Source organism: Ammospiza nelsoni, chromosome Z (genome assembly GCF_027579445.1).
Source record: "Ammospiza nelsoni isolate bAmmNel1 chromosome Z, bAmmNel1.pri, whole genome shotgun sequence".
NCBI lineage: Eukaryota > Metazoa > Chordata > Aves > Passeriformes > Passerellidae > Ammospiza > Ammospiza nelsoni.
In genome coordinates, this window is record NC_080669.1 from 16679488 (window position 1) to 16696762 (window position 17275).

The following is a 17275-nucleotide window of genomic DNA, read 5'->3' on the forward strand; positions in this document are numbered from 1 at the left end:
TTTGTTATTTCTTTATAACAAATCCCTTTATGATTTTCAAGTAAATTAATCCTTTAACCAAATGGCAACTCAGCCAAGCACACAAAAAATGTTTGATGGTGTCATACAGTCTCCATCCCCTACATGGTCAGTGCAATATTTCCCAAAACCTAGTTTAGAGGTAAGGATGTCATGTAGAACAGCGTTAAATGCCTTGCACAAGCCCAGGAAGATGACATCTGTTGCTGTTCCCTTATCCAGCAATGATTTATGGCTTCATCATAGAAGGCTACCAAATCTGTCAAGCATGATTTGCCCTTAATGAGGCCATGTTAGCTGTCACCAATCATCTTGTTTTTCGTGTGGCTTAGCATAGTTTCCAGAAGGATCCTGCTCCATGATCTTGCCAGGTGCTGATGGGAGTGATTGGCCTGTTATTGCACAGTCTTCCTTTTTTCCTGTTTAAAAACCAAGGATATGTGTCCACTTTTCCAATCACTGACAACTGCAAATTTTCCATAATTTCTCAAGTAAAGTGAATAACTTAGCCGCCTCTTCAACCAGCCCTCTCATCAGATCCCATGGACTTGTGCACCTTCGGGTTCCTTAGCTGTTCTACTACAGTGAGTGGTTTTACATTCTCCCAGTCTCTGCCTTTGCCTTCTGCATCTCAGGCAGTCTGTTTGGCACATTTGCTGGTGAAGGCTGAGGCAAAAAAGTCGTTAAGCACCTCGGCCTTCTCTATGTTCCAGGTAACCAGGTATCTTTTTTCTTTCTGGAGAGACTGAAAAATTTCCCTAGGTTTCTGTTTATCACCAACACATCTCTAGAAGCCTTTTGTGTTGCCTTTGATGTCTCTGGCCCTATTAAAGTCCATCAGGACTTTAGCTTTCCTGATCTCGTCCCTGGCTTCTTGAAAAATCCCTTTTTATTCCTCACCTGGAGGAATTGCTTTCACCACTTGTCCTTGCTCTCACCCTCCATAGGCTTTTTTTTCATGTCTGATTCTGTCGAGGAGATGCCTGTTCATCCACACAGACCTACTGATATATTTAGCAGGCTTTCTCTTCATGGGGATAACCATTCCTGAGAATGGAGAAGGTGATCCTTTAATACCAACCAGCTTTTCTGGGCACCTCTTCTCTGCAGGGTTTTATTCTATGGTACTCAACCAAGCAGATCCCTGAGGAGGCCAAAGGCTGCTCTCCTGAAGGCCAGGGTAGTGAGCTTTCTGTGCACCTTCCTTGCTTTCCTAAGGATCTCAAACTCCATTTCGTGGTCCTTGCAGTCAAGGCTGCCCTTGAGCTTCACATTTCCCACCAGCCGCTCCTTGCTGGTGAGCACAAGATCCAGCACAGCACCTCCTCTCCTTGGCTCCTCTATGACTTGTAGAAAGAAGTTATCATCATAGCATTCCAGGAATCTCCTGGATTAGTTATGCATTGCTATTGTCCCTCCAAAAGGTGTTGGGGTAGTTGAAGTCCCCCATGAGGAACAGAGCATATGGGCACAAATTCATTTTTAACTGTCTGTAAAGAGCCTCATCAGCACTTTTGGGACATGGAGAAGTTAAGAACTAATTCAGAGAGAAATTTCCGCTTTGAGAGCACAGGGAACACAGACCCCTCTTTGTCCTATTCTATGATTAGCACCTGTGGGCTGATACCCACCTGATCATGAGAAGTTTGTTTCCCACCAGGATTTAAACTGAGAATCAAGAGGCTCTCTTCTGGATCATAAAACTAAGTAACTATCCCCAGTTAAAATCTTTCAGTAATAAGAAAAGATCATTTTACAAAATAGAATTGTTTATTCAGGCCAGCTACACAAATTGTTTACCACAGAGAGATGTGGTAAACAATTTGTGTAGCTGGCCTGAATAAACAATTCTAGTTTTTAGATAAAATAAAGCTTTAGTCCTTTAACTCATGTTCCTTATCTGCTTGCATGCCATTGAAACACAGCTGTAATTATTCTGGTATGATCCCTCTATGAGTTGTGCTTTTATTTAGGAAAAATATTATGTGTGAGTTGTGCTTTGAACTGGGGCAGAGTTCTCCTGGGATGATCATGTAAATAAACATACCATACAGGCAGGACTTCCTCGAAATGCATCAAAATTAGCAGTCAGGTTTCAAGCAGTAACAAAGTCCTTTGAGCACCTCATGGCAACTCCTGCAGATTTTGTTTTAGCCAGCTCAAGGAAGCTTACAGCTCTCTGCAACTTCAGCCCCTCCCAATGGCCTGAAACATGTTCAAAACCAAATTCATATCACATGAATCCAGATTTTTAAAATAATGAATATAAGAAATTTTAGGACTACAAAATAAAGGAATCTCTGAAGTATAACTTTTCTTTTTGCCTCTTTTGACTGATGTGTGTATGTGGGAAGAAGTGATAAACTGAAGCCAAGGAGAGACTGAATATAGAGGGAAATTATTCTTTTGGGAGATAATAATGCAAAACAACTGTGGCTCTGGAGTAATGATAACTTGCAAAGCTTATTTGTTTTGAGGGAAGAGATTTGACAATTTTTGAGATCTCAGATTATTAACTATTCTAAAAAGATTTATCTTTTTATTAATTTTTACTTCTCTCACTGCTATGCTTTGCTTCCTTCATAAGCATGGAGTGAGTACCTGCAGGGAAAACCAAAGCATACCTAAATTTCTGGCACCAGGAAGTAAAACTGTGGTCACTCTTTTCCTGTGTGTATCTTTAAGAGGGGGTCTTATTCGGTCTTCAGTCCAACCACATGAAGGCCAGAAACTTCAGCCAACTTGCCAGCCATATTTTTTTTTTCCAACTCCAAAATTCCATGGGAATCAGATATATTCTCATGGAGTTAAAAAGCCATTTATGTGTCAACAGGAGCAGGTTTATCCCGTGCATATCTTCATCTGAATACACATGGATTCTTGACCAGGACAGAATCCCATGCCCTACCTCCAGGACACTTGCTCCCAAGCTGGGCCATGTGGGACCTCATTGTTGCATCCCCTTTTGCAAGCTAAGTTCCTGATGTATCTGCCTGCTGAGGCAGCTCAGTCTCCTCATCCCTTCCCTCACCTCTGCTGCAGTCACTGGCACTTGTTTTTTTATTCTGATTTATTGATGCTTTACCTTGAACAGAGCCATCATTATCATCCTGCAATGAAAAAGTCTGAAGTTGTACATAGACTTCCAAAAGAGAGACACGGAAAAATAAACCCTAACTCTCCAACATAAAACACAACTCTCCAGAATGGGTATCTTCCTGTTACTTCAAGCAGAACTTTCTGAGACTGGATGCTTAGAAAACATATGTAGAAAAGAAGCTGTGCTTGACTTAACTGTCATCTTAGTGTTCATTGTGTTTCATCTCAATGTCATCTCAAGTCTTTAATGAATGTCAGAAACACACACGTTGTGTTGGACCATACCTGTGATCCCTGTCAGTGAAACCAGTCTGTACAGGCCAGTGCTCTGTAGCTGATGAATGATCTGAATGAGAGAGATACTCAAGAGAGATGCAAACTTTAGATCTGCTCTTGTAGAATCTTGACAATGTCTTTTTCTGTGGTGGGTTTCCTTGAAGCTAAAAGAGCTTAGGTTTTAATTTGTCTTCATCTTTGACTGGAAACAACTGTCTACTTGATTTACAAAGTTAAATAAATGGGACCTGAACATTGTGTACTCAGGAAGTTTACACTGGTGATGTTGCTAATGAATGGGAAGTTTTCTCAGACAACATAAACCAATTGTTGCTTTTTCTCCCAAAAATCATTCCTGACTGGACCTCTGTCTGTACAGCTGCAATTTCTGTTCCTGTGAGGTTTTCAAACAGGCAAAGCCTGAGACCTTCCTGAAGAAGCCATCTACAGCTATCATCATACCCATCCCTCAGGTCCCTTGCCACAGACATGCCTTCTCCTTGCATCTGCAGCTCCGGTTGCATGTGGCTCACACTGAAATGTACCTTGTTGTGCAGGACCCAGCTGAGATGCAGCCCTTCCCAAAGTGAGCACAAATCATCTATCAGCTATCTCAGTCTTCCTTCACCTGTTTCTGCAGTCATGTGGCACTGTGCTACATGCTCCTGTCTTCTCTGTTGCTGCCCTGAATGTGTGCTTTAAGAAAAAGCAATGGCTATGTAAATACTCAGAATAGCTTAAGGGCAGTCAAATGGACCTACTACAGCAAGCAAACAAGGTGGAAAGATAATCTCTGCAAAGTCCTTGGCTGCCGTGATTTCAGGCAGGGCTTATAATAGTGTCCACTATTTTTATTTCCTTATTTACTTGCATCTTTTATTATTTATTTTCTAATCTCCTCACATGTACCCCCCTTATACCCACAGCCTAGTGGCTCACTGGTGCTGTAGTAAAATTCTGTTACTCAGGAGCTGTAGGGAAAAAGGAGACATGTTTTTTGGGGACAGGCAGAGCAGCAGTTCCTTTGGTGAGCCAACTGCCTTGGATATCCTGGCCTCAGTGGTCCAATACAGTAAGGATTTTATGAAAAGGAGAAACTCAGGCAAATTACCCATACCTGTGTGGCTGAGAAGAAACTTAGGAAGAGGTTATGTCATCAGTCTCCAATATCTGGTCACAAAAGGTTGTCAATTACAGTGGGCAGGTCTAAAAATTATGGGAAAAGTTAAGTTAATATGTTTTAATGTTCTGTGTGATGAATACACATTAACTGACTATTGTACAACCTTTGCAACTCTTGGATTAAATGTAACCTCCTTAAAAATTTTTTTAAGACATCACTTCCTTAAGATATTTCTAAGAAATGTTTCGTTCATTTCCTGAATAAAGAATAACAACAACAAACTGGCAACTCTACAGGATAAAGTTTAATCTTCTTTATAAACATGCTGTTTGCTCTTGAGCTGGCTAAGCTTTACCAGCTAGGATACTTTTCGGGGTTTTTTTTTCTGGCATCATACATGTGAAAATGATGACAATGTGATTCAAGGAAAGACTACAATAAATCTGCAAGTTTTTCAGCTTGGCTTAATTCCCTAATCTGGGCAATGTTTGAATCATATCCATCTATCATGCAGACATGCTCCTTGGGCTAAAACAAGTGTCTTCGATAACTGGAAAGGGAACAAAAGGTTTTGCTAGTGTATAAAACCAGATAATACAGCAAGCTGGAAATGGCTGGTTGTCCCTTCCAGGGAGAGTCATACCATACAAGGCCACATCCATCCTGCAGCAGTGCAGAATCTCTTGTATTTGCTGAGGACCACACCTCTCCTTTGTTCTGCAAGAGGATTCTCTCACAGTGAAAACCCACATAGGAAAACTCTGCATCAATCTGAGCAGAGGCAGACTGTTTCATTTGCCTAATGGAAAATTAAATACTGCAACATCACTCAGGAATACATTCCAGGAGGCTGCTTATTTCCAGATGGACTTACCTGTCATACAGTTTGTGTCTATAGCCCCGCTCTGCATTTGCATGTTTATGCACAAATGGTTAAGGGCATCTAACATTAACATGCCTACTCACACTACAGCCACATGAATAATATTTTCTTTCCATTTTTTTTTTTGAAAGGCAAGAGAAGGCCTGCTGGTAAAGGAACAAGTCTTTCTAGAATCTCAGTCCCTCATGTCCCAGTGACCTCTTTGCTAACGCTGGCAACAGTGTTGTGCATCAGCAAGCTGGACCCAGACGTGCTGGGTGGCCTGCACTAGCGGGGTTAGAGCCAGGTGGATGCTCAAGTGGCACAAGAATACAACAGCAAGAAATGCTGAGTTTGGAGAGGAAGAAGGGTAGACAGGACAAAAGAGGAATCTCAGAGCATTTTTGACAGCAGTCATTTTTGCACTTGTGTCCCTTACAAACTCAGTTTTAACAACCCAGGCAGATGCCTGGGAGCATGCACAAACAGAACAGGCTTTGCTGCTCTGGGAGGCTTTCCCTCTTGTACTGATCCACTGAGTGGCACGGGAGCTGCAGGTAGCTGCCAAACAGCAAAGTCAGACTCAATGCAGCATCCAGAGCCTAGATCTGCCTAAAAACCTCACCCTTTTTGTCCCAAGATAACTTTTTGCAATGCAGAGAACAAATCTGAAATGCAGACAGTTACTCTAGTGTCCCAATGGGAGAGTTTGGGGGTAACATCTGACTCAGATGTGACGTGCAAAAAATGTTCATTGCACTCTTTTAGTAGGCATGGGCTGGTTATATGTAGATTTGAACCTTTTGTGTTCATGTTTTTCCATGGCACAAATACTGAGTGGATAGAGGGAGAAAATAATTTCATATTAATAAATAGCTTCAGCTCTAAAATGTTAATGCCTCATGGTCTTCAACCTGCAAAATGCAAAGACTTTTGGCAAAACTTCAATTTGGCAAAGATTTCAATAAAAGTGACTTTGATTTCAGTGGAATTACACTAGGGATCATTAGTGGCTATTTTCTAGGGCTCAGAAGACCATAATTACCCGGAATAGTCCAGAAGTGTTTCACAAGAGCAGGCACATTTACTGGAGGAGGCTGTCTTGGGTCAACTTTTGACCTTTGTTTCTTCTCAGGATTATCATCTCCCTTGAACTCAGGAGACAGAGGAGCACTGCACTTCAGCAAGCTTTGCTTTTAAGGAGAGATAGTACTAATTGCCCCTAAACATATGCAAGTTCAAAAAACACAAAAAAAGCTTATTTAAGGGACTACCTCAAAAGGTAGCAGCACAGCAAGGACTGGGCCTTTTCTCTTGTCAAAAAAAGTCATGACAAGTCTGACAGATGCATTTGGGCCTTAGATTAAGACACTATCACACTATATGTAGGACTGCAAATTATTATTCTTATGAAAAAAGGTTATGGAAGTTGTTTCAAAATTGGCAAGACTGATGGTTAGAACTAATCAACTCACAAAACAGGGAATGAAGAGGTGGCATGGAGTAAGCATAATGATTTATGAAAAGGATGCTAAAAGGTTTACTTGCTGTAATAAAATGTCCTCTGATACTTAAACTTTTGATGCAACATTAAAGCAAAATGCAGCACTAACAGCAAAGGTTTTCTTTGCTTATACAGTATTAATTCTACTGTGTGCATTTGAGAAGCTATGCATTATTTCCTTGCCAGCACTAAATGTAAACAGCTTAAAGCCCTCCGGCTTCACTGTCCTGAAGCATGCAAGTGGAATAAATGTAAGCATGTAATGAATGTTAGCATGTAAGATTGCAATGCGCCACTTTTATGTACCATCACTGTGTCTGCTGCATTCAGACATTTGGCACAATTTCTTTCTGTCCTGTCCAACAGTTTTCAGTTATTTATGTCCTCCCTATGGTCTATGCACATAACTGTGACCGGTTTTTTTCAGTTTTTGCATGATGCAAAACTGATGCAAATTCAGTTGGTTTTCCTGTGCTTGAACAAACTAAACAAAGTGAAGCTGCAAATTATTTCTACAATCCCAATTCTCAGTTCTGTGCAGAGAAACAAACCACCTGAGAGCACTGGCAACTTAGAGGATCTCAAACCCAGTGCCCTTTCCACTTCAGTAACAGAAAGCCTTTCTAATGATATGATCTAATTTCTGCTGAAGGATTTAGCCCTGAAGAAATGGTTCTCTTGCAGTAAATGAAGGATTACTTATACCAGACAGTACATAGCATAGCTGCTGCTCTGTCAGTGAAGGGGTTCTTTCTAAAAGTACAGCATATTCACTGTATTCACAGTAGTCACAATATTCACATATTCCAGTATGGCAATGAGCAGTACAAATACCTGTATTTTTGCAGTAGTGTATGTTGCCACTCTCAGAGCTCTTTATCATTTGGACAATATCTAATCATACAGCACAACTGTAGTGCATGATTGTTGCACTACTTCTCTGTTGCATGTTGCACTATGCAGAGAGGAGTTAAAGCTCATAGCAGACAATGAAGGAGAAAAAATGCTGAAATACTGTCTTGTGGCTGTTTTAATCACGGGCTGTTAAGCAAATGCACAATATTGTTGAACAGGAGTAGCTCATACAGATATGTATTTCTGGGCTCCATCCTCATGCAAACCTTAGTTTAGCACACTTGGGAAACACCTCCTATTCTTCCTGGGGTAAGATTTTGCAAGATTTTTTTAAGAAGCGTAATCCAAATTTCATAGCTATGGAGGACAGATGGTAGCAAACTCTCTTTTGTTTCCAGTCTGCTTCTGGCTCTGGTTTGCATCTGTCTGGGTTGCTTTGATGTGGGCTGTCTTATACCCAGGAACTGTGCCTGAGTACCCAGCACAGCTCTACCATCATCTCACTACCCACCTTTGGTTTCATTATATGTGCCAAGGCCTTCCCTACGTGTTTGTGATGAAAATGCCTCCTTGGAAAATGTTTGCTCAAAGCAGGTGAGAGGTTCTTCCATCCCTGCCCGCTGCTTCTCTCCTACAGCAGTTATGTGACCAGGAAGAAAATGCTTCCTGCACAGCAGGGTTGTGACCAGCATCCCCTGGTGTATGCCTGCCTGTTAGCCTGTTGTATCTGCAGTCAGTGCATAAATACACAGAGCCTCAGCAGCTTGGCAAATAGACTCTATGCAGTTTAAGAAATACATTTATAAATATTTCCATTTCTCGGTCCTCTTGTCTGAATTCCTCAGCATAGTATTTAACAAATGTCTTAATTCTCATCTTAAAAAGCGGAGCCAGAAACATCAAAGCTTTCAGTTTTCCTGTTTCAGACAAAATATGCTGACATTTCACCCAAGAGGGAGGATTTTTAGTAGATCATAGCATTTTTGTCTCTAAATATGTCTTTTAAAAAGCCCATTGATGCTTTCCAGTTTCAAATTCATGCTATTAATACTTTAAAAAAAAAAGGCTTTAGGGGAAAGAAATCATGTGATTTTGTAGCTTAAGTGTTTCATATAAACAAAGACCAAAACAAAATCTGTACAAAATATCTTACTTTTAGTGTACAGCAGTTGTACTGTAGGGACTTGCTTCTCTGTCTGAGCATCAACATGGACTCTCTGTAAAACCACATTGAGAAAAGCCTCAGTTTTATCTGTTCTCCTGGAGGAGGAGAGGAGTTAGTGCTAACTTAATGTCTTCAGTGCCAGTGCTGTCCAAGCAGCACTTTGTCAAAGCCTTTATTTATTTATTTATTTTTGCTGGAGCCATATCTGACCCAGGTTTAAAGCAGAGAATGCTGTCTTCATCTTTAGAATTTGGTCTTTAGAAACTTACGGGTTTTTTTCCAACTGAGTGTCAGTCAAGATTTCTGATTCAAGACCACAGCTGAGTAAGACGCATGCAACGTAGTTCCTTGTGCAGCTGGTCCACGTTTGAAAGATAAGGCAGAAATTTGCTAGAGAGCAGTCAGCCCTCACTGGGCTTTGCACTGGATCTAGCCCAGCAGGTACACACTGAACTGTGCTTTTGAGGCTTTAGAGGGCAAAGGACACACTGTTAAAAGTTTAGCCTCTCAAGACCTGTAAATCCATCTTTGTCTCACTTTGTTTCTTTGTACACGTGATGACCCGAGAGTCCTCTGCTGAGGGGACATTTCTATAGCATGGTGAGTTTGAACAAGGTGATGAAAATTCTGGCTGGTAATCAGCTCAGCTGAACACAAAAAATTCACTACCAGCACATGAAATGTGGCAGAAGGTACTAATAGATTGTAGTGCCAGGACAAGGAGTAGCAAACTGCAGAAATTGTGGCTGGAGATAGCCACTCATACTGTTTTGGCAACTAACAGCTTGGAAGCCATGAGCAAAGCTGAGTTAAAGTATGTCACTAGCATCAGCAGGTCTTAGCTGTTGAACATGGCTGCATGGGACAAGAGCATGAGACCTTGTCTGTTATGCAGAAGTCCTAATTCACATAGAAATCACTTTAAATCCACCTAGACATCCTGTCATGCACAGCACAGTTAAAAACAGTGAAAGCTTGAGTAATTTATAAAGTACAATTTGTGTGTGCATTTGGTATTGCTTTATGTCTGCTGCCTTACTAAAATCTAATTGCCTGACATCAAATAGGTCATGGAGAGACAAAAATAGTTTGTGCATAGATACTATGTCTATATATATACACACACACACTCAAAAACTAGCAAGAAACTCTGTCATGTCAAAAATGTTTCTATTTTAGGCAAGGTTTGAAGCTTGCTGTTGGTGGTAAATGTTTTCCCTTTATACATAGTTTGCACAAGTCAGGTTCTATTCCAGCAACAACCATGGCATTCAAAAGACACATACAGCATGTTTGGACTGCCTCTGAAATCCAGTTTCCTTGAACTGATGATTTCCTGATTAACTCCTCTTTGCAGAGGAGGAGCTGGTTCCTTGAACTAGCATTGCCAATCACTTTGCAAATTCAAAACCAAGCCTCCCCTTTACTAATCAGTTAAAAGGGAAAGTTTGGATAGTCCCCTAGATTACCATTTTTTCCACCAGCTCAATTTCCTTCTTGCCAAGGGGCAAAGTCCCGTTTAGCTTTGGGCTCCTGGTGTTCCTCATCCTATCTGCTGCATTCCTCTGTCATATTTAGACCAGACAAGGAGCACAGGCATGTATGCTGTGTAAAGCATGCCTTCTAACCAGTCCACCTCCCCTGGTGAACTAGCCTGGAAAAGCTGCAGCTGCGTTAAACAGGAACCAGGTGAGGCTGTAGCCACATTTTCAGTGCAGAAATCACAACAAAACTCCCAGGAATAATTCTGTCGGGTGAAGGATATTGATGCTTTTTGCAACAGTGTTGCTGTGTCCTGGCAACCCTTCCACAGTTTCTGAAAGACTTTTGTTCATTTGTTCTAATTTTTGTATGCCGAAGAGATGATTTGCATGCTCATGTTTATGTATACGTGTCTGTCTGTCTGCCTGTAAATATATGGAAACACATGTGTTGTATAAATAGAAAACATCTTTGATTGATTTAATAGTAGACTAATTTTATACTCCATGAAAAACATTACATTTAGAGCACACTGATCTTTTGTTTTTAAAGCTTTAAAAAGTTTATGACTTTAGTCCTTCTAGCACATTATTTATACTTTATTAGTCACAAGAAATCCACACTTCAGTTCAAAAATTTCAGTTCTTGCTGGACTTGCTGATTTGCTAATTTTAAACTCTTGGTTTTATTAGGAACTAAAAAGAACTTCATGTTAAGGCACTGATAGTAAATAAATTGTATACTGTGAAACTGACACTCCTCAATGTGAAAGACCTGACATCTAAATAAACAGCTGATTGTTTGGCTGTTATCAACTGTCTGAAGCAGTAAGCAGAAATTCAGTGGGGACACACTAATATTCATAAGCAAAGACAGCTTCTTCTCAATCTTCAGATAGTTTTTGTTCAGTCTATACCTAAGATACGGGATTTTTTTACATTGCAGTCAAAAGCTCTTCGGGAAAAATGGCTGCTACAGGGAATTCCTGCTGGCTCTGCAGAAGAGGAAGAAGCCAGAAGGAAGCAGTCAGAAGAGGATGAGCTGAAGGTGAAAAAGCTGGAAGAAAACATACACAGGTAGGGACAGCTTCCTTTAGCTTTGCCTAAGAACAGTCACTCCCATGCAGGCTGGAGATTTTCCTTGCCCAGGTCCTCATCTCTGGCAGCAGCTGTGGCAGCTGTCCAGGCAAGACTGTAAAAGGCAGTCACACATACAGCCAAATACACCCAACATTTGTCTCCTGGATGTCCATGTTGTTCAAGATAGAGTCAGTGTGTTATCTTTGTGTTTAATGGACTTTTATGGATTTCTTTCATGAGGTAGCTAAACAGAGGGCCAAGTTCCCCCTTCAGGTGCATGTGTATGACTTGATCAACACCCAAGAGATTCTCCATTCCTTTACACCTCCTACAGCCAAAATGAGTTCAAAGAGGGAGAGCATCCTTTTGCACTCACTTCACTGGTGCAAATGACTTTTTGAAATGCACCAGCAGATGCCACCAGCAGATCAAATACTTACTGCTTTCAGAAGGCAAGGTTTGGGTGTTAGAGTGATTTTCCTTTTATCAGTTTCCCATTGTAGTCTGAGTTGACATTTGTCCTCTTTTTTGTTGTTTTTTTTTTTTTTCCTTATTTGATTACAAACTAAGGGCTCTAAAGGAATAAAAGGCTCATAAGGAAAGTGATTTTAATCCTCATAGGGCAAATTCCAGAGCTGCTTCTTCCATTTAGGTTATGTTAATTTAGAGTTTTTTCAGCTGGCAAAAGCTGGTGAAATTTGGCAACACAACTTTTACAAATACGTCAGCTGAGGCTACAACAGAGAAAGGGGAACCCAGCAGTCCAAGGGTTGAGGTATTAACTTCATATCTGGTGAACTCAATTTGCCTTATGGCAGGCTTCTTGTGAAATTTCTTGGAGAAGTCAATGAGAATGTTTCTCTGGGGATATAGACAAGCAGACCAACCCTAAGCCTGGATAATGCTAAATAAGTGCTATGTGGAAGATATTGATCAGCATAAATGTAAGAGTTACCTCGTGCTACTGGTCCTTGTCCTGTGATTCATGTTAAATGAAACTGATCTGACAATGTGTATTGTTCTTTTACGTTTGTGGTAACAGAAGGCAAGAAAACTTTTTAGATTTCATATGATATCTGATATTTTACTTCATAAATTAATACTGTATATGGAAAGAATACATGGACTGTGCTTCAGAAATATGTACTGTAATGCATATTTCATCTAGTGCTGAAAGATGCTAAGAGCCCTGACCACATCCAGCAAAACATGTCAGAGTGGCTAATTTCAGCTGAGTTCCACCACTGAAGGCAGTGAAACCTCTTGGTTTAACTAGTTCAAAGTGTAGGATGAAGGACAGTGTAAAACCTTGGCTCCTATGGCTTGCTTTTTTGCTTCCTTAACAGCAGACATGAAATCAAAAATTTGAATATTTGAAAGTAAAAGAACTCTCTTCTTCTATGACTACTTGTCTGTCGAATGACAGGTTTCTCCTGAGTTGAGGTGACATTTGTGTCATGTCACCTAACAAACTTAACTTCCCTGTTGTCTTTCTAAGGGAATTCCAAAGCCAGTAAAAAAGTAATTTCATTTAAATGAGAAAATATTACATCTGAACTGTAGAGATTAGACAGCAGAGGCTGAGGTCATTAATCTAATTACTCTTACATCCATGACAACATGGCATATCCAGAGCCCATCAAAATAGGCTAAGAAGGTAAATGGCTGTAGAAGGACATCAAGCACATTATCCTGAGGAATGAAGTAGAATGGATTCATCCTGAAAGTATTTTTCTTGCTGTCTGTGTACTACATTTTCCCTCCACATTCCCAGGAGAGAATCAAGGGGGTGGATTACAGGGGCATTGTTCATCTGTTCATGTTTGCAGGGAATCAATGGCACTTTGGAGGTCCCTTCTGCACTATCAGGGGGAGCCCTGTAAAAAAGCCCAAACCCTGTCAACAAAGGTGACAGAGGACAGACTAAGCTGGTTCATGAGGAGGATAGAAAATTACTTCAAGACCAGCCCTAAGGCTGATTCCACAGGACTGTGAAACCACTGTGCCATGCAGCTTGCATATTCATTAGTGTCACACTGCATCATATGTGCAAGCACAGAGCAGCTGCAGAATCAACATGTCTGAGAAAAAGTATTGGGACATGCATACTGGAAAAAAAATACAAAAATACATAATATATTATTAAAAATATATCCTTTGCATTTCCTCTCGGATCAGGGTGAAGCTTACTTGTGAGGAACAATGTCCAGCACCTGCTGGCAGCCAGTATCCATGACCCTGCTTTAAGAATGGGAGTTCATCCCTTTTCTCTGACAGCAGAGCATCTCGTCATCATGACAGAAAGCACCATTTCTTCTACACACACTGAAGCACTCAAAAGGGCTCCTTTCTCATACCCCTGCTTTTACTCCATGAACTGCTGTGGGGCAAGAGGAGTATCTGTCGTTATTTGCAGGCCAGCTGTACCAGTAGGTCTGAGAATCTCAGTGACCTGTGGTCCTTAGAAGAGAAAACTGAGAGTGTTTGAGGCCAGACTAGCATTCCTAAATGAGGATGTAGCCTCGTGAAGGTGGGCTCGTGTAGCTGGTGGGCTCATGAGGATGTGTGCTGTCCAGAAAAGACCAATGCATTTTGGAGAAACAGTAAGGCTAGCCCTGGGTTTGTGGATGTCTTTAAGGCCTTTCACATCACACAAATTCTTTAGTTGGGTATTGCTCACTCTAGATCAGTTTTAAGTGACTTTCTCACTAAAATAATACATTTTGCAAGATGTAAACATGGTTCTAATGCTTATTCTTAAGATAGTGTAACCAGTTCTCCTTTGTGCGGGAAGTGTTTAATTTCAACTAAGGCAGTAAAAATGTATAAGAGTACAGACTGATTCTTATTTATTAGACTTCTGTGTTATTTTATCATGATACAGGAAATCATATACTTCAACTTGTAGCTTGCAAGGATATGTGCATGACTCAGCTTAGACATGAGTAAGTGAAATGATTTAATGAGCCTCCTCATCTGCAAAGGCATTTTGAAGAGGAATGTCTACATTACTCAGCATTTTTGTGCACTTCATGTTAAGCAGTGGAAAAAATACCAGCATCAAAAAAAGAGGAATAAAACAGAACACATAATGAAATGCAAATAATTTAATGCTATTATAAGGCTGCTAGTTAACATCAGGAGGGCATAGAAGTATACAATGTACATATAAGTTAAAAAAAACAAGCAGTGCAAGATTAGGACAAGATGCTGGCATATGAATGGTGTAACTGTGGATTACAGGCAGAACAGTGATTTGACAGCTGGGATCAGTTTAATATGTTTAGAACCCTTGTAATCAAGAATGCAAAGTGAAAATCAAGGAGTCGAAATAGCTGAATGATTTTGGTCCTGGATTTCCAGCACTCCTCATTGCCTCACTTCACTCTTCAGAAAAACACAAGATACCTCATGTAAAAATTCTTTGTCTCTTGCATTTCTTTTAAAAAAGTGGTTGGTCCAGTGGACCTAATGGAACTTAAGAAGACAGAACCCCTTATTCAACATTCATGGAGTCTTTAGTGGACTGGATGTCTGTCACTAGTGGAATAATGTTGCTAAATGTTTGAAACCTGGCGGGAAGACTAGTGGCAGCATTGTGTCAATGTCAGGGTGAAGCCAGACATGGAAATCTCTTCACACAAACTTTAAAGTTATTTAGTTTTTTTCATATAAAGATCCTGGGTTAGTGGTAGAGGAAGGCAGATATTTCTGAGTTATCTTTCCCATTGTTACAAAGTACAAAAGTGATCCCGTTTTTTGCAGCTACCTTAGAATTGAGCAAATTATAGTAAAGGAGTCAAAAATGAATTAAAAGCATTTCCCTTCCCTTAAACTTATTCTCCAAATCACAGACCTGAAACACATTATTTGGGATAGCATTGATAGAGATTTCCAGTAACTTCCACAGACATACTTGTGATAGTGTGTAGTAGGTGAAACAAATGCTTCAATGTGTTGCATGCCTCCCATTGTTTGGGGTTTTTTACCACATGATGGTCTGGGTGTTTTGCAGCAGTGGAAAGTGACTGGAAAGTTGGGATTTGACATCTGGATATTATACAGGTAATATCCACAAAACAGAGCAGCCCACCCAAAGCCTGCTATTCCTTCACAGCATTTCAAATGCCCCCAAAATTCTTTTGTTATATTAGATTAAATTATAGCTCATAGCTGGTGGCCTGTGTTTACTGCAAAAGATGAAGGGGTTTTGTTGCTCTGAAGCTTTTGGGTAGCATGGAAACAAGAAATACACTATATCTCCCTGCTTGATGATGAACACTTGCATGAAGTACCAGGGGACTTACTGTCGTTCCTGGAGTAAAGAAACCCAGTGAAATAAATGTTCAGCAAAGTGGCATATCCCTCCAGTAATCAATAGTGCATTTGTTCACCTTGGATGAGGAGGTGCCCAACGACTCCAAAGAGTGATGAATTATTCTTCTAGCCATTTTGGATATGTGCACCAGGCAGACAGTTTAAACCAGTGGATTCTGGATCCCCAAGATGTACACACAAGAGCCACTTGTGGCACTTTGGTGCTGTGACAGCTCTTGCAGGTGAAGCAGTGCAGGAAGAAGCCAAGGAGTAAGCGGATCCCTTGCTCTGTGCTCAGGACTACCCAGCTGTCAGCACATCCAAGGTCCTTATGCTTGCAAAAGCCCTTTGGGGTTGTGAAATGCTTCACCTTTCTGCATGCTGGTGATAAGCCTTTGCTGTATCACCTCTAGGAGAAAACTTTTCCATGGTGGTCCAGCACACAGGGAGGGCTCCAGTGTTGATGATGGGAAGGTCTGTGCTTTGGCCCATAGGGCAGGAGCTCTGTCCTGGGGCAAGCACACCCTTGATGGTTCTTGCTATCTTGCAGATGTAGGCAGGTAGAAAATGTATGCAAAAAATCTCTCCCTCCCAGCAACTCCCATCTCAGAGTGCTGAATTAAAAGATGCCTAATGAAACGAAGTGCAGGAGAAGCACAGCTTCCAAGAAAAACACTTAACCTGAGAGACCAAAATAGACGTTGTCTGTAAGCTTGCATGACGCAAAGTAGATGCTGACTGTAAGCTGAATAAAAGCTTACCACCTCTCCCAAGCAAAGGTGCCTTACTGTGCCCTCTCTTGTTCTACTGTCTTTGGTCTCTGTCTGCTTACCAGTATTAGACATAAGTCCAAATCTAAGTGGAAGCAGATGCAAAATATGGTAGAATTTCTTCAAATATGGAAGAAACATTGTCTTCTCCTATTACTGCAATTGAATCTTACAGGTAAATGCTTAGATTTGAGTTCTGTTAGAGAAGCTGGCCTAGGCCATGAGAATAAAACCCTCCCTAAGCTGATTTGATATGCAGAAAATAAAATCTTAATATATCTTATTAATAGACTATGAGTGCCTAACAGATCTGTGATGCCAGATGAGGTGTGTGATAAAATCTCTTCTCATGAAGAGTCCAGCATATACGGATTCATGGTTCAGCTGAGGTTGTTGCAGCTGCTGCACCTTTAGCATTTTCTCTCCTTCAGGCATCCATTGTTTAATTTCTTTCTAATGCCAATGTTTGTTTCCTGCATCTTCTTTCCATGATAAAAACCTAGTATGTTTCAGACTGGGAACTCCGAATCTAACTTAGTCTATCTTGCACTGCCACTTACAGTCTTTCCATAATAGAGAGAGAGAGAGAACTTAAGACAGATGCAACTGCATTCCTTCAAGAGAAGGATCATCTGATGTCAAAACCAGCTGCCCAGACCTCCCCTGTAGCAGACAGCGTATGCTGGGACCAGAGATGCCATAAACCTCTCCCTAGCCAGATCTCA

At 40.8% G+C, this 17275-nt stretch overlaps 1 protein-coding gene across 2 annotated transcripts in view; it reads left to right on the forward strand.

The window, feature by feature from the left end:
- Positions 1 to 17275, forward strand: part of PALM2AKAP2 (PALM2 and AKAP2 fusion) — a 267144-nt gene that overhangs the window by 51897 nt on the left and 197972 nt on the right. For both annotated transcript variants that reach the window (XM_059493140.1, XM_059493141.1), the window contains one exon: positions 11330 to 11460. In XM_059493140.1, coding sequence (XP_059349123.1) covers positions 11330 to 11460 — 131 coding nt within the window. The remainder of the gene's footprint in view (positions 1 to 11329; positions 11461 to 17275) is intronic.